Here is an 18,527-nt window from a genome sequence, read left to right as displayed (position 1 = left end):
TCGCCGGAAAACCATGTTCTGACATGATCTGCCAAAGCCCATTTCTTTTCACTGAATCGTACGCTGCTTTAAAATCAATGAACAGATGGTGAGTCTGCAAGTTATATTCCCGAAATTTATCTAGGATCGTCCGCAGGGTAAACATTTGATCCGTCGTTGATCGGCCCTCACGAAAACCAGCCTGGTATTCGCCGACGAAGGACTCCTCAAGAGGTCGCAGTCTGTTGAACAGGACACGCGACAGTATCTTATACGCCGAATTTAAAAGGGTAATCCCTCTGTAATTGGCACACTCCAGTCTGTGCCCTTTCTTGTAGATTGGGCATATGAGGCCATCCAACCAACTGGTGGGCAATTCTTCATCCTCCCAAATCTTTATAATAATCTGATGGATTGATTGATGTAGCTGCTCGCTTCCGTGCTTAAGAAGTTCGACCGGGATCTCGTCCTTCCCAGCAGCCTTGCTGTTTTTCAGCTCCTTAAGAGCCTTTTTAACCTCATCCAGTGTTGGTGGTTCCACTGCTTGACTGTCATCCATTATGTTAATCCTGTTCCTGGGTGCTCATTCGCTGCTACCATTCAACAAATCTTCGAAGTGCTCCTTCCACCTGGCTGCCACCATTGTTTTGTCTGTCAGCAAATTTCCTTCCCGGTCATTGCACATGGCGGGCACTGGCGCAGTCTTGTGCCGCGCGCCATTGACAGTTGCATAAAATCTCCGCATATCGTTCCTGTCCATACTTTCCTGCGCTTCAGCAATAACACTCTCTTCGTGTTGCCGTTTTTTCCTGCGGTGGATTCGTTTCTCTTCTGCTCTTGCAACCCTGTACCGCTCTCTGTTCTGCCGGGTACCGGCCACTAGCATTCGACTTCTGGCGGCATTCTTTTCGTTCGTCGCTCGTTGGCAGTCCTCGTCAAACCAACCATTACGTTGGCGTCGCTGAGCGGTACCAATCACCTCTTGCGCTGTTGTTGTCACTGCTTCGTGGATACTTCCCCATAAGCTGTTGACATCTCCAGATGCGTTGGTCTCTCCTATCCTCTCGTCTAGCTTCTGATGGTACTGTGCAGCAACCCCTTCGGCTGACAAGCGCTGGATATTGAAACGCATCGTCCTGTTGTTTCTTGAACTCGTGACGCTGGATAATCGCGCCCGAATTTTAGCGGCTACAAGATAATGATCCGAGTCGATGTTCGGGCCTCTGTAGGACCTCACATCTATGACGTCCGAGAAATGTCGCCCGTCGACCAGCTATCTGGGAGCAAGTGTCACCACTCGGGTGTCGCCAGGTGTGTTTTCGGATATTCTTACGTGCGAAGTAGGTACTGCTGATTGCCATCCCTCTAGCAGCAGCGAATGTCACAAGGCGCAGACCATGTCACAAGGCGCAGAAACTTTCTCTGTCGATCTGCGCATTTGCATCTCCGATGACTATTTTGACATCTTGTTTTGGGCACTCTCCGTAGGCCTTATCAAGGCTCTCATAGAACTCATCCTTCATGTCATCGGGTTTGTCGTTCGTTGGCGCATAGATGCTGATCAGGCTGTAGTTGAAGAACTTGCCCTTCATCCTCAACACACAGATTCGGTCGCTTATCGGCTTCCACCGAATAACTCGCTTCATCTGCTTCCCGATCACTATAAAGCCAACTCCGCGTTCTGCCTTATCGCCGCCGCTGTAGTAGATGTGGTACTTGAATGAAGTGTTGGCGATGGGATCCACCGCTCGGAATTCGCGTTCTCCAGTTTTGGGCCAGCGTATCTCCTGGATAGCAGCCACATTAACGCCGGCATTATGCAGTTCACGAGCCAGGAGCCCAACACGTGCGGGTTCATTCAAAGTTCTCACGTTCCAAGATCCGACTTTCCAATCGTTGTCCTTTATTCGTTGCCGGGTCTGTTGCCGTTGAATCAATCCGTTTACTCTACTATTGCTTTTCTGGGTGTTTGAAGGTTTTCAGCAGGCTACCTTACCGGGGCCGCGCTGCCTACATTGCGTTGAAGGGGCTGCCTTCTTAGGTATAGCTGACGCAATACAGCATTTCATACTCAGCCGCTGGATGCCAGAACAGACGCTGTTTGAGCCGCACCTCCTTGGTGAACAGACGCTCGGGACGTACCTCCTCAATCTAGCTGAAGTCAGAAGGACAACAGTGCCCAGGCTGCACTACCAGCTAAGCACACAACTCTTAGCTGGCGGTCTTTGTCATCGTTTGACCCGTGGAAGCATGAGGTAGGAACTTGTGAGGACCAGAGCTATGTTGGACGCTCTCCTTATCGACTCACCGTTTTGCAGCCCATGCGAAATGCATTGATACAAAAATCCCCAAGAGGTTTACGGATGTGTTTGGAAAAATAAATTGCCAAGGGAATTCCACAGGATTTGCCAAACAAATTCGTACAAATCTGCAAAGAAATTATCAAAAGCATTATCAAAATAATTTCTGAAGGTAATACCGATGGAACTCTCAACAGGATTGTCAAAGGGATTGTCCAGAAGCTGAAACATGTTTGAGAGATTTTCAAAATGATTGACAAACAACTTTTTTAAGAACTTCCGAAGGTCTTGTACCCTCTTCGAATAAGTGTAATCAGTTTCGTACCTTTTAATTCCGCCCTAATTGCTTATCCTTTGACAGATACGCGTATTTCGACTACCACTTGTAAGAGTGGATAACTGACACTGAGGAAGATTACAAGTGGTAGTCGAAATACGCGTATATGTCAAAGGATAAGCAATTAGGGCGGAATTTCTTCTTCTTCTTTATGGCTCGACGTCCCAACTGGGACTTGGCCTGCCTCGCTTCAACTTAGTGTTCTTTGAGCACTTCCACAGTTATTAATTGAAGGGCTTTCTTTGCCTGCCATTGCATGAATTTGTATATTGTGAGGCAAGCACAATGATACACTATGCCCAGGGAGTCGAGAAAGTTTTTCCGACTGGAACGGGAATCGAACCCGCCGTCTCCGTATTGGCGATCCTTAGCCTTAACCACTAGGCTAACTGGGTGGAATTGAAAGGTACGAAACTGATTACACTCATTCGAAAAAAAACTTCCGAAGGGTTTGCTGATGAAATTACTGAAAATATACCAAGTTTACTAAAGGATTTTCCCGAGCATTTTTTTAAATCAATTTGCTTCTATTCAATTACAAAGGCCACCAGCTAAGAGTTGTGTGCTTAGCTGGTAGTGCAGCCTGGTGATTCCCGTTGTGATGTAACGGAACATTAAATCGTCCACATCTGCATCAGACGAAAAGGAAGACGGATTTTTCTTGATGTAAGGAGCAAACGTAGCGCCGACATTGCATCCGATCATCATCTCCTAATCGGCGAGATCCAGCTGCACATTGCTTGCCGATTGGAAGACGCTGCGATAGAAAGGTCGTCGAGGAGCTTGAGAACCGTGCTGCAAGTTGTTACATTTAGCATGTTCCATAACAAAAATAATAAATAAAAATTAGGAGTTAGGTTTTTCTATTTAAAACTTGCCCTCAACGCGCCGTCGGTAAAATGCCGGGGATAGTCTCCCCCGTTCGTCCGAATCCGCTCACCTAAAAGTACGAGCAAAAAAATCACAGTCTACCGAAAAAATCGGGCGAGTTTGTTTTCCGTCCCCGATTACCGAGCCGAGATTCGCGCGGTGTGACTCGAACAAACCAGTCGCGTCCAACTAAACGGTCCGCGAGTTGCGTAACAGTGAAATCGTAGTCGGTATGGAAGGTGCTAGAGAACCTAGGATGTCGGTCGGCGGCTAAAGGCCGCAATATCCCTATTGCGAACGTGAAGTGGGAAGATTATGAAGAGGGTCCATGTGATCGTGCGATTGACCGCCGAGAGTGTCGCGGAAGTCAAACGGATGAAGAAAATCTATCCCAAAGTCTCGTGAATTCTCGTGTGCTCAGTGTGGCGTGGCCAATCGTAATGCGCCAAAGGATATCCCCCCCCCCCCTTTTGCGCAAAAGTGTGAACCAGGCGTCCAGCAACCGACGGCCTCGGGCCATCGTAAATTAGTATCTGTAGGCTAGGCAGCCCCTGGGATGAGACACTTCACCCTGATGATAAACTATACCCCAGATTAAGGCATGTATCACGTCTGGGCAGTGGGCATGTACCACGTTTAGAATGTCCTGCACGGTGATCCCAGCCCACATGTCATAAAGGTTGGGGCAGTGAAAGTTTTGATAGTATAGAAATCGCTGTGGCTTACTGATAAAACAATTTGTGACTTATATGCAACCAAAACGCGGATATCACTCTAGCATTATTTTTCTTCATCGTTGACCGTAAGAACGTGGCTAGCGCCAGTACTGATTAAATAAAGTTCTGAGGGTTCAGAAGGTGACACATTTCTTGTGAGAGTAAGCAGGCCAGTATAAATCCGTGCAGTAATCCATATGTGTGTCTAGAACACGACATATACAAATCATGTTAAATGACTACTTAAGACTGACTGACCAATTGAAAATTTTCCAACCTCCTACCGTAACTTTCTGAATCAGTTTGCAACAGTGCCTCAATGGATGTCAGTAACCGCGTACATCTGCTTCTGAAATACTACGTATTCTGTTCTATCTTCAGGGCTAGTATAAAGAATTTGATTCTATTGGGTAATTTTCCAATTGTTGCACGGCTAAAAACTCGCCTATTGTTGCACACTCCATGTTATTCTTATGAGGTGTGCAACAATTTGCGCGTTGCGTTGCGTTGCGTGGTAACGGAGTAATTCGTAGATTGCATACTGAAAGTTGTCATGCTAAAACTCTAATACTCCTATTTCGATTGCTTATGGAATGCTATTTGGGAAGGAACAACTATCCAATCAGAGGTTGAAGTAAAAAAGACATGAAAACTTCCATTGCTGGCCACGCCCATCTTCTCCGTTACGAGGATAAGAAAGGATGTGATGATATGACACCTACTTTATGAAAGGCCAGCGACTCGCCGACGCCCCATAGGTGTCAAGGAGTTGGATATTTGGAATGGGTTGTTTTGGGATTCACTATGGGGCTGTCCATAAACCACGTGGTCATTTTTTTGGGACTTTTCAAACCCCCCACCCCCCCCCGCGTGGTCATTTGTCCATACAAATTTTTTTATTTGTCCATACAAAATGATCATTGGCCGAACCCCCCCCCCCCTCATGACCACGTGGTTTATGGACAGCCACTATAAGCGAGCGATAAGATTCAGATTGTGTTAGTGTATTTGAGTTGATCATGTGTAGACGTTTAGTTGGGAGTGTAAGTGATTTAGTATATTTTAACACCAACGTTGGGAGTGACGTAGCTAAGAAATTTTGTCACTCCATGGGCCTTTTTGCTTCCAGGGATGGGGCACAGGCATTTGGACCATGTGTCCTGGCTAACAAGCCTAGGCTTAATCGTGTCCATTGATCGCTCTCTGAAACGATAAGAAACACGCAATGTGGATGGGAAGGGATAGTAGGGAAGGGATAATATCTATTTATCGAGGTGCCAGCGACTCACCGACGCCCTCGTAAATAGAAAGGAGATGGGATTTGGTACGGAAATGGTATGGAATTCAGTATGATTTGGAATTTGGATAGGATGTAATAAGCGAAAAATTAAGTTTTAAATACGATAGTAAAATAATTTTCCTTTTACCGTTGAAATAGAAATTACTAGGAATAAATTCAATCATGTCATTTTTATGACGTATTTGTGGCCATTGAGTTTCTTCGAACTCGAAACAAACGAAATTAGATGAAGATGATGCAATAGTTTTAAAAACATGATTGTTATCTTATTTGGCAAACTTTTATGTTCACTACTTGTTCTAAAAACGGAACTATTGATAAACAATAAAAATACTAACTCAATCAATTAGAAATTGAAAAACAAAATTGTTTCGATCAATTTTGAGAAGCTAAAACGTCGATTCAGAACATCGATGCTGCGCACATCTATTCAAAAAATTCCCATTGCTAATTCATAGGAAAACTAGTTGTTTCAATAGTGGAACTATTGATAAAAAAAACTTTTCTTTCACAACCATTGTTTTACGTTGATTTCGAAAAATTTGGCCAATTTGCAATAACTTTTGCTCAAGCACTTTTTCGGGAAACGCTTTCTTGGCATAGAAATAATAGTCGTTCACAGTCGTAAGAAGGAAAGGATTGAACAGCTCAATGGATGAGACTAGTCCCTGGACTGTGAAACAATTCTTAGTTTACCGTATTGTAGATCTTACGTTGTAATGCACTATCCACATCGGGATGTACAAATAAATTGGATTGTTCTTACCATAGTTTGGTCACGGTCACAGCAAGTCCCTGGTCACGAGTAACATCAGCATACTTGCAGTCAGATCCGAGACACCGCACACAGGCGTAAATGGGCCAAATTCCTGGCCATAAGTCGAAAATGTTTTTTCAGGGTTTTCCAGAGTCTAATATTTTTTAAAGATAAATGAAGTAATGCTTCATCATGTGGCAATCAATAAAATACTTTGGGAAGCATATTTTTTTAAGAATAAATGCCGAAATTTGACGATTTAAACTACTGTTTTTTTCATTTGCATTATAACTAATCGGAAGAACATTAATTATCGAAATAATGACAGTTTGAAAGAATAACTGAGTATGTAACACAGTTCTCCTGATAATGGTGTATCATTGAAACAAGAAACTTCATCTGGTTTCATTTATTTTGCTCTTTTACAGAAGAGTTTTCAAAATCATGTTTTTTGTCAATTTTGAACCATTTTCAGCATTCAAAAAGTTTTCAGATTCTGCAGCATTCCGCGATCTGGATAAAATTACAATAAAATATAAGGCATATCCTTTGTGAATCGCAAGAGAACGGGTACCAGAAAGTACCAGACGAAAAAATAAAACATTTTGAAATTTACACCTTTTTACTAGTTTTTAGTAACAATTTAGGTTTAATTTCGAAAAGCAACTTCGTTTCGATTATTTTTTCATTGAATGGCCACTTGTTCTCGGTAGATAGATCATAGCAGAATACAAATCTGGTCTTATATCTCTTAACAAAATGTGTCAAATGGAATTAATTTAGTAAATTTGGGCAGAAACCTCCATTCACTGATAAACGCCTAAATGTATGCAATGAAGATGAAGTCTAATGTAGCTAGAACTGTTGTATTCAAAATTTGTTATAAAAAAATCTAAAACAACTCAAATAAAGAGCTCACTATTTGTAGCATGTAATCATATGTTGATGCACCGTACTGAAAATATTTTCAGATAAATATTGTTTTTTTTTATAGCTAAACTCATTGAGTTTTTCACTCAGTACTACACGAACTTACTTTTATGTGTAAAGTTGTGTTAAAATGCCATGTTTTAATAGAAAAAATCAAACTGATATATTCCACACGGCTTCTATCATCATGTTCAAACTCCTAAAATGTCAATCCATGATCAATTTTTGAGTTTTTATGTGTTTTCCAGGGCACTATAAAAGTTACCCCAAATTGAAAATGTGATTTTCAAAATATTTAGAAAAAGGTACAACATTTAAACTGAGTTTGAGGGGCCGTTCAAAAATAATAACCCATATTCCCAAAAATTGTGAAGATAGAACAATTGTTCAGCAAGCTTCCCAATAATGACACTCCTTACAACTTTGCTGAAGACATAAACACTTATAAAAGAATTGAATTTCTCTCACACTTCTTGAAGAATTTCTATGAAATGAGGTGGCCCTTGTTTGGAAAAAAATATTTTTCATGGAAATATTGTTATTTTTCAGTTGTGTTCAGTGTTGTCAAATAAAAATGTTCGACGCTTCAAGCGATTTTTGGGGGTGAAAATAAACGTTGTCCTTAGAGAGGTTATTAGAAATCATTTCTAGTCTTTAAGTGGATTAATATGGCTATTTATAATCCAAAATGCTTCCTCAATATCTAAATTCACAATTTTATCGCTAGTACATACATAATACACCATGAAAACGTGTTAAAACTTTTTGGCCATGAAATGGACCCTGTTACTCCAGTGTGCACCGTTTGGAAATAGGATCCTCCTGTAATACTTGTTATACCAGGAAGTTGGCGAAGACATTTTGAAACACATTCTGCAGCTTTTGAAAATGGGCGATTCAGATCTTCGGAAATCCTATTATCCTTGTGCCTCCAACGTTCCGACTCACTGGGCAACTTGTTTGAACAATCATTCTTATGAGGTGTGCAACAATTAACGAATTTTCAGCCGTGCAACAATTGGAAAATTACCCTACAGAGTGCAGTCAAAAACCTAGCAAAATAGTCAAAGTAATTTAGAAAAAAAATCTTGGATTACTCATCCTATTCGATTTTGAAATCCTAGATCAGCAAAAGAACAATGATCTACGTTATGACATAGAACCCAATTGCAAAAACATACGGAAGTTCATTATGCTGTAAAACATCACGCTGTTAATTCTACCCACAATGCCCTATCTTGAACATGACCCTTTTACAATAATATTTGGTTGTTTATTCTGCATATCTCTACAGCATGATACAATAGTTAAGCAGCTTTTCCTTCATATCGTTCATCAAAATCTATACAACGCAAAACTATACGAAACACTAAAACAGCAATCACTCTTCATGTAGATTTGTACCCACAACACTCTCCTAAATCAATTTATTAGGTCCCATCTTAATCAAAATAAATTAGTGGCTGGTTTCATTGTTTCATGCCTCTTATCTCTGCGTTTTTTCTTCTCTTCGTCCGCAGATTATTCGAATGAATTGACAATATCCAGCGCCTTAGCGTGCACGCTTCCATCGCTATCCCCATTGGACCCGGCAGCAAGCGGCACGGCGGCTCAAGATGCAGAACAACAGCACCAAGATGCAGATACGGGAAAACTTCACGATGGACGGAAACACCCGGACGTACAGCGACAATCGGGGTTACTTCATCACTCGGATGACACTGCTGACGACGGTGGCCATATTCAGTTGCCTGCTGGTGGGCACCGGGTTGCTCATATATCATTTTGCCGGTTGTCAGGAGCTACCGGTTCACGCCAGCATATGCGATCATCGTTACCACTTTGTGTCCAATCATTCCTCGCTGATACATCCCGAACAGCAGACGACCCCTCTGTTGTTGGAGGAGGACGCGGCGAGTACAGCGCCGGTGACAACCTCTACGAGCACGTCTTCGAGCAGGATGTAAGATTGTAATTGATATAATTGTGATTGAAATTTCTATTGTGGTACAAAACGAAAATCTGTAGCGATGCCCTAGAATTACACTTTGTCAGAATACTTCGGTTTTGAATTCCCTTAATTTATTTAGCCTTTCGTTCTGTACTCGTCGTTGAACCATTCGTTCCGTCGACTCCGTTCCACGTTCCACTCCTGGCTGCATCGTTGATGACTGCTTTTACTGTACGCTGCCTAGACATGCTGCGCACATTTTTTGTATAAGCCGTAATGCACGGCCGTACTCCTCCTCCCCCTAGAGCGTTAGGGGCTGTGCATAAACCACATAGACCAGAATTTGGCAATCTCAGGCACCCCCCTCCCCCTCGTAGACTTTTGTCTATACATAAATTTGGAAATTTGTATGGAGCGTAGACTTTGGCCAGACCACCCCCACCCCCTTCCCCCCAAAAAGTCTACGTGGTTTATGAACGGCCCCTTACGTAATTTGTGGACGGCGCCTTTTTACATATACCCAAGAGGTGGTTCCTCGGGTTATGTGGGATCGACACTACAACCTATTTTTCTCTCTCTTCCTTACCTTCTCGGTACGCCACCCAAAAAACATTGTTTTTGTACTACGGATGAATAAGCCGCTATTAAGCTTATTTGTTTGAAATTTTGACTGAGTAAGCTGTTATTCAGCTATCATTGTTAGTTGGGCAGTAAGGGATGACTTACTACATGAGTACACTCTAATGGTATGCGTTCCACCTGCTACCGCCTTAAGTTGTTCACTCTCCTCCGGAGGCTCGTGTCCTGGCTAGTACTTAGACTACCCGTTGGACTAAATCTCCTGGACGGAGAAGGAAATCCAACTCAACTTGCTGTTGTTAGGCTTGCTATTATCTCTGTAGTTCAAGTACGATTCGACAAACCGTGGAATACCACTTATCCTTCGTCGTACACATCCTCTCAACAACGTTGTCAGGTCAGGAGTGATATCTCTACCGCATACCCCCTGCCTAATCGACCTTCGCTCTATGGACGTGGGCATTCAAAGAGTACATGCTCCGCGGTCTCGTCGCAGTCTGCACACATCGGGCTTGCGGGGGAGCCTGCGTGTCCGAATCTGTGCAGATACCACCTAAAGCACCCGTGGCCTGACAAAAATTGCGTCAAATGAAAATTCACCTTACCATGGGGCCTGCTCGACCACTTGGCCACGCTCGGTATGAGCCTATGTGTGACCATCTACCCTTGCTGGAGGAATCCCATTCTCTCCGCCATTTCAACATCGACGATGTTTTGGCAATCCGTCTCGTGCCTCTTGTACCGCGTTGCTCGAACCACTTCTCATCTTCCACCACCACAAGTGCTATGGGCATCATACCCGCTAGCACACATATCGCGTCCTTTGACACCGTACGGTATGCGCTGACGACCCTAAGGCACATCAACCTTTGGGTACTCTCAAGCCGCTCCACCGCTACCGCGGTTGGAAAGGGGTCCCCGGCAAGGGTCGGGGTAGGTGAGATCCTGCTGTCTGCAACCTACGGGTGCATCTGATAGGGCCTGAAGGGTAGTGATACCCTTCCTTACGGGCAGGTCAGATCGGGTTGCACGTGGGCATCAGTTCTTGATGTCCGCTCAGCAGTAGGGCGCGGGCGGGGTTGACCCTGCCCGCCTTCCGAGGACAAAGGGAGTGGCGAGGACCACTCGGGAAACTGGCTAAGCGCCAGCATGCTACCGTGATGGACTCTCCAAAGCGAGTCATCGATGTTCGTTGCTGCAGGCTACGCAGCTAACCTTGTGGGTGCGATGTGCACTAGCCCCTCTCTGAAGCAATACCTTCTTGGTGGTTCCGGAGAGACGTAGGGTTTGGCGACCATAGGAATGGTTTAGTGGGTACGAGGAGAGAGTAGTCCTGGATTTTACTTTTGTTGTAGAAGACGGCCTGTCAGACCTACACTACCCTAACCTTCTGTTAGGGTGTCTGTTGAGCAGATTATCCCCCTATGGTTTAGAAGGAAAAAAAAAAGCCGCCCCACGTTTCGGTTAACCGCTAGCGTGCTATACTGTAGTATGGAGACCGCTTCTGTCGCGAGAAGTGGCCCATGGTCTTACATCGTGGCTACTCTGTAGTCATGGCGAGGGTGTCGTATTGGCTTCCTGGCAGAGATTTCCGAAGCACGCTCGTTTTCGTGTTTTAATCTCTTTGTTAAGGGCCAGTTTAGCCGCTCTGTAGGCTTCGCCTCTTTCCGCTCTAACTTCATCGGTACGAGCTCTTTGCATCCTCCTCCTAGCTCTTAGGCAGGATGCTCGCAGCTTCGCGATTTCTGGACACCACCAGTATGCCGGTTTTCGTCCATTTCTGGGTAGCGAGCGCCTAGGCATTGCGGCCTCGCACGCACGGCTTGGAGTTCAGATTAGATCTTCATTGGGTAGATAGTCGGTATTAGCCTCCTTAAGTAGGCTTTCAACAAATGTCGCCTTGTCGAAGCGCGAGGCAGCCATCCTCGATGACTGTCGATGACCTTCGACTGTGCCCTCCTTCCTCCATGTTCCACCCTATATCGTACCGCCAGATGGTCACTGTGCGTGTACCCATCGTCGACCCTTCAGTCTGAGGTAGGGTTTAGACCCGGGCTCCAGAAAGTCACGTCAATGATGGACTCTGCACCGTTCATTATGTAGGTAATTTTTCCTACGTTCGCGACATCCACGTTCAGTCTCGCGTTAGTGGATCGGCTACCCCACTCAATCGCCCAGGAGTTGAAGTCTCCGGCGATGACCACAGGACTGAACCCTATTAGTAAGCTTGTAAGCGCATCCAGCATTGCTGCATACTGGTCTATCGGCCACCTGGGTGGGGCATAACAACTACAGTAATACACGGCTTAGCCAAAGGGGGGGGGGGGCGTGCCCCCCCCCCTCTGGCCGACAATTTTTTTAAATTCAAACCGACTCAAAGATTGTCAATAATTCAAGTGCTCCAGAAATTATATGAAAAAAAAAACTATTCTCTAGACTATTCTAATAGTTGAGGCTTTTATCCACAATTATCCAACCTTTTTTTCTTGAGAATCACAGGAAATTTCGCCAAGTATTTCTCCAAGAGATCTACTTCAATCTTATCATAGAATTTAACCAAATAACAAGCTTGGATGAATGGTTAAATTTTGTGATGTTTATTCATGGAACATAAAAACAGCATGGCAAGTTTCCGGTAGAGAAAAACAAGGACTTTGTAGAATTATATGCTGCTATAGAGTGCAGTTATATGCTATTGCTACACGAATTTTCACTTGTATTCAATTCAAACAAACGTCATGCCAAGATAATAATACCTGGGATTTCTTTACAAATTCTTTCAAGGACATCTCCAGAAATTCCTTTAGGCAGTTATTCAGGAACTTTTCCAAGGATTCTTTCAGAAATTCCTCAAGGAACATATCCAGGAGTTTCTCTTTCGTTATTTCTTCCATAGACATCTTGCAGACATCTTCAGATAGTCTTTCAGGGTTTGTTCCAAGAAATGCTTTAAGAATTCCCCCCCACGATTCCTTCAGTTTTTTACAAATACTTCTGCAAGAATACATTGATGAATTTCTTCAGGAATTTTCTATAGCCTCCTTCTGTGATTCTAGCATGGATTGCTCCAGAGAGTTTTCCAAGAATTCATGTATGGGTTTCACCAGGCATTCCTCCGGGAATTTCTCCTGGGATATCTTTAGAAGATCCTTTAGTGATTGTTCCTTTAGTGATTGTTTGCTTTTTTCGATAATTCCTCCAGAAATTTCCAGGAGTTCCTTAAATATTTGTACAAAACATTCTCCATCCAAAAATTCCAACAATAATTCGTCCAAAAAGTATTGAAAATTCTTCCAGGAATTTGTTAAGAAAGCTTTCCTGGGATTTCCTAAGGAATTCATCATGGGATTTCTACCGGGATTCCTCCAGATTTTCCTTCAAGCATTCCTCCAAGAATTCGTCCGGAAATATCTTCTGTGTTTATTTCAGAAACAACTCCAGGAATTATTTGAAAAAATCCTCCAAGGGTTCCCCCATGAACACTTTTTAGGATTCCTTCAGAAGTTCTTCAAAAAATAATCCAATACTTCCTCCAGGAGCTATTTAGGAACTCCCCAGGATTTCTCCTGGGGTTTCTTCAGGAACTGCTACAGGGATTCCCCAAGGCGTTCTTCCACGAACTCTTATTAGTATTCCTTCAGGATTTCTCCAAGGATTCCATTTGCAATTTCTTCAGAAATTTTTACTGGGAATTCTCGATGAATTTCTTCAGAGATTCCTCTTAGATTTATTCCAGGGATCCTCTGGGAATTGAAATGCGTATAGATATTTCTCCAGAAATTCCTACAGGAATTCTTATAGAGATTCCTCCAGGAGTATTTCTAGAGATTCCTCCGTTAATCTCTACGGGTATTCTTCTAGGATATCCCCCAGGGATTCCTCCAAGAATTTCTGCAGGACTTAACTCGGGACTTCCTTCTGTGATTCTTTCTGAAACAACTTATTTTAAACATCCTCCAAAGATTCTCCCACGAACTCTTTTTAGGGTTCCTCCAGCAATTCCTCATTGTTTTAAGGAACTTTTCTAGGAATTGATTCAGTACTTCATTCAGGAACTGCTTAGGGATTCCCTTAGTAATTCCTCTTGAAATTTCTTCCGGGTTTCCTTCTGGAGTTTCTTCAGAAACTCTTATAAGGATTCCTCCCGAATTTGTTCAAGAACTCCATCTGCGATTTCTTGAGGAATTATTTCTGGTATTCCTATACGAATTCCCTAAGAGATTCATCCACGAATTTCTTCAGGAATTCCTCTAGGAATTACTCCAGGAAATCCTTCAGAGATTCCTTCAGAAATTCTTCCAGGATTTTTTCTAGGAATTCCTTCTGGATTTTTTTCCAGAAATTCCGCCAAGAAATCTTCGAGTGTTCCCTCCAGGAATTGCTAAAGGCATTCCTCCAGGATTTGCACAAAAATCTCCTCCAGGAACTTTTCTAGTGTTTTTTCCAGGGATTTCTTCAGAAATTCCTCCGGGAATTTCCCAGGCGATTTTTTCAGAAATTTCTCCCAAAGCTCCTCTAGAGATTCCTCCAGAAATTCATCCACAAATTGTTGAAGGAATTACTACAGAGCTTGCTCCTAGAATTCCTTCAAGGATTCCGCCAGCAATTCCCAAAGGACAACCTCCAGCAATTCCTCCAAGATTTTATTTAGGAATTTCTCCAAGAACTATTCCAGGAAATTCTCCAGGAATCACCCCAAGAATTTCTTCAGGAATACCTCCAGCAATTTCTCTAGGAAATGATCCAGGAATTGCTCCTGGACATCCTTCAGAAGTTATGTCAACAATTTCTCCAGGATTTTTTCCAGAAATTCTTCTGGAATTTTTTTCAGACATTCTTCCAGTAAATTCTCCAGGAATACCCTCGAGAATTTTTTAGGTATTCCTCCAGGAAATCCTCTGAAGATTCCTCCAGGAAATCCCCCAGAAGTTCCTCTGAAGATTATTTTTGGAAATCTTCTAGGGATTTCTTCATAAATTCTTCCAGGAAATTCTTGGAGGAATACCATCAGCATTTTTTTCAGGGACTACCCCAGGAATTTCTTTACAAACTGCTTCTAGGATTCCTCCAAGGATTTCTTCGGGAATTCCTTCGAGGATTTATCCAAGAATTCTTCCAGAAATTCTGCTAGAAATTCCTCCGGGGTTTTCTCAAGGGATTTTTTTTTCAGAAATAGAAAAATAATAGAATAAAACTAGAAATTTCCCAGAATTCCTCTAGAAATTCATCCAGTAATTCTTCCAAAAATTCTTCTAGAGATTCCTCCAGAAATTCCCAAAGGAATACTTCTAGGAATTTCTCCTGGATTTTATCCAGGAATTTCGCCAGGAACTTATCTAGGAATTACCCCAGGAATTTCTACATCAATTCCCCCAAGAATTTCTCTAGGAATTGCTCCTGGACTTCTTGCAGAAAATATGTCAACAATTCCTCTAGGTATTTCTCCGGGAGTTTCTCATGAGATTCCATCAGGAATTGCTTAAGGGATTTCTACATCAAGAGATTTCTCCATGGAATCTCTTCAGGAAATTCTTTGAAGATTCCTCCAGGAAATCCTGCAGAAGTTTCTCCAAGCATTCTTCCAGGCAATCCCCTAGGGAATCCCCTAGAAATTTCTCCCAGAGCTTCTCCATAGATTCCCCCAGAAATTCATCCAGAAGTTGTTGAAGGAATTCCTCCAGAGATTCCCTCACGGATTCCGCCAGCAATTCCCAAAGGAGAACCTCTAGCAATTCCTCCAATATTTTATCCAGGAATATCTCCAAGAACTATTCCAGGAAATTCTTCAGTAATTACTCCAAGAATTTCATCAGCAATTCCTCCAGAAATTTCTCTAGGAAATGATCCAGTAATTGCTCCTGGACATCCTTCAGAAATTATGTCAACAATTCCTCTAGGAATTTTTCCAGAAATTCTTCTGGAGATTTTCTCAGAAATTCTTCCAGGAAATTCTCCAGGAATACCCTCAGGAATATTTCAGGGTTTCCTCCAGGAAATCCTCCAGAGGATTCTGCCTGGAAATCCTCTAGGGATTTCTTCATAAATTCTTCAGGAAATTCCTGGAGGAATACCATCAGTAATTCTTCAGGGATTCCACAAGGGACTTATTTACTAACTGCTTCTAGGATTCATCCAGAGATTCTTTCAGGCAATCTTTCAAAGATTTATCCAAGAATTCCTCCAGAAATTCCGCTTGAAAAATACTAGAATAGAAATAGAATTCTCCCAGAATTTCTCTAGAAATTCATCCGAGAATTTCTCTTAGAGATTCCTCCAGAAATTCCCAAAGAAATACCTCTTGTGATTCTAGGTATTCCTCCAGGATTTTATCCAGGAATTTCTCCAGGAATAACCCCAGTAATTTCATCAGGAACTACCCCAGGAATTGCTCCTGGAAATCTTTCAGAAATTATGTCAGCAATTCCTCTAGGTATTTCTCCAGGAATTTCTCCGGAGATTTTATCAGGAATTGCTTCCTGATTCCTCTAGATATTCCTCCAGGGGATTTGCCTCCTGAAGGGATTCCTCCAGAGATTTCTCCATGAAAAATCTCTTCAGGAAATTCTTTGAAGATTCCTTCAGAAAATCCTCCAGAAGTTTCTCCAAAGATTCTTCCAGGAAATCTTCTAGAGATTTCTTCAGAAATTCTTCAAGAATATTCTCCAGGAATTTTTCAGGGATTCCTCCAGGTATTCCACCAGGGATTCCTCCAGATATTCCTCCAGGGATTTCTTCACAAATTTCTTCAAGGAAACCCCCTGGGATTCCTTCAGGAATTTCTTCGAGAATATCTCCAGGAATTCCACTTGCAATTCCACTAGAAATTCCTCCAGGAATCTCTCAAGGGGTTCTTTCAAAAATAGAAAAATAACAGAAATAGAAACTGAAATCTCTCAGAATTCTTCTGGAGATTACTCTAGATATTCATCCAGTAATTCCTTCAAGAATTCCTATAGAGATTCCTCCAGAAATTTCTACAGATATACCACTAGGAACTCCTCCATTATTTCCTCCGGGATGTTATCTAGGAATTTCCCCAGGAAATTTCTTCCGGAATACCTCCAGGAAATACCCCAGGAATTTCTTCCGGAATATTCCTGGCATCCTTTAGGGATTATGCCAGCAATTCGTCCAGGAATTTCTCCTGGAAATCCTCTTGGGATTTCTTCAGAGATTCTTTCAGGAAATTCTCCAGGAATACTTTGAGGAAATTTTCAGGGATTCTTCCAGACATTCCTCTAGAGATTCCTCCAGCAATTACTTCAGGGATTTCAGGAATTTTTCGAGGGGTATTTCCAGAGATTCCACCAGGGAATCCTCCAGAAATTCCTCCAAGGGTTCTTTCAGGAAATCCTTCTGGAATTTTTCAAGGGATTTTTTCAGAAATTTTTCCAGGAATTCCTCCCAGAGTTTCTCTGGAGATTTCTTCAGGAACTTCTCCCAGAATTCTCCTAGAGATTCCAAGAATTCACCCAAAAATTTGCTCAAGGAAATTCTCCAGGAATTCTTCCAGGAATTACACCAGGAATTTGCTCAGAAGTTTCTTCAGGCATTCCTCCAAGGATACCTTCACAAATTTATCTATGATTTCATATAGGAATTTTTAAAGACATTTTTTATGAAATTTTACTAGGGATTCCGTCCAGAATTCCTACAGGAATTTCTCCATAATTTTCTCCAAGGAATCCTCCAGAAATTTATCTAGGATTTCCTCATGTGATCTCTTCAGAAATTTCACTAGGTATCCCTCCCATAATTTATCCAGGAATTCGTACAGGTTTATTTTTTAAAATTCTTACAGAAATTCCTTCTGGAATCCAAAAATTCAAAAAATTCTGAAGGAATTTCTCCAGCAAATAGTATTGGAAGATAAATGGAAGCATACAAGAACCAGGAAATTCTATCAAAAGAGTTCGTAATTTGTAGACATTGACAAAAAATCAGAGAAAAATATTGCACAAGTAAATAAAAACCCTTAATCTTCCAGAAATTGGCCATCGCTACGAGCACCACGTTAGTTTGTGTAGATCAGGCGAGTTTTTGTTAACGTATTGTATAAAGTACAACAGGGTTAAGGGCAGGCATGGAAATAATCGTTCACGATTCATTCATTTCGAGCTCTCTCACAAACATTCTCGCGGAACGAAACACAATCCCAGCAATCCTGTACGTAGTGTGTTACGCACTCAGGCGAATGAAGGGGAAAAAGCAAATACACGAAAATTATGGCAGCGTTCATCGTTGTTCAGGTTCACCCGTTGACTCATTCGGTACGGGACTGCAATCGCAAGGCGAATGTCTTGAAAGGATCACATGTGAATGCATTCCTTCAATCGCGGCGATTCTTTCGTTTCGTTCATCGTACTGCTGCTGATGCTGATGGTGCTAGTTTTATCTATCCCGTTTGTTGGGGGTATTATGCAATTGCGTGTTTTATCTAATTAGGAAATTAACTAGTATCGATGGTAAATATGAAAGGGCCTATAGATTTCCACGTAATTTGAAATCAGGCAATTTTACTAGTGCATGTGGATAACATCGCCAAACGTACATTATTTATTTGGGCTTATAGCAAAGATGGGCTAATTTCTGGTTTAGGAAAACAATATTATAATATAACCGGAAAAGGGCAATAAATTATCAAGTTTACATACTTGACAAAGGAAAGAAAATACTACCGCTATGTTATACCGTGTTTTAATAGATCAGGAGAATTATTACTCTGGTTTATTTATGTTTTTAATGTTAACCAAAGATTTCACTATTTCACTAATTTTGACAGTTACATTTTGGCCAAGGAATATTTGT

The 18,527-nt window shown here is 42.2% G+C and overlaps 1 protein-coding gene across 11 annotated transcripts in view; it reads left to right on the top strand.

The window, feature by feature from the left end:
- The window catches only part of LOC109432155 (aminopeptidase N), a 94,545-nt gene that overhangs the window by 58,932 nt on the left and 17,086 nt on the right, over positions 1-18,527 (top strand). For all 11 annotated transcript variants that reach the window (XM_029856946.2, XM_062846353.1, XM_062846352.1 and 8 more), the window contains one exon: positions 8,710-9,152. In XM_029856946.2, the coding sequence (XP_029712806.1) occupies positions 8,806-9,152 (347 nt within the window). In that variant the 5' untranslated portion in view covers positions 8,710-8,805. The remainder of the gene's footprint in view (positions 1-8,709; positions 9,153-18,527) is intronic.

This window comes from Aedes albopictus, chromosome 1 (genome assembly GCF_035046485.1).
Source record: "Aedes albopictus strain Foshan chromosome 1, AalbF5, whole genome shotgun sequence".
Taxonomy (NCBI): Eukaryota; Metazoa; Arthropoda; class Insecta; order Diptera; family Culicidae; genus Aedes; species Aedes albopictus.
The sequence above is the reverse complement of the archived record's forward strand: the minus strand, read 5'-3'. Positions and strand labels throughout refer to the sequence as shown.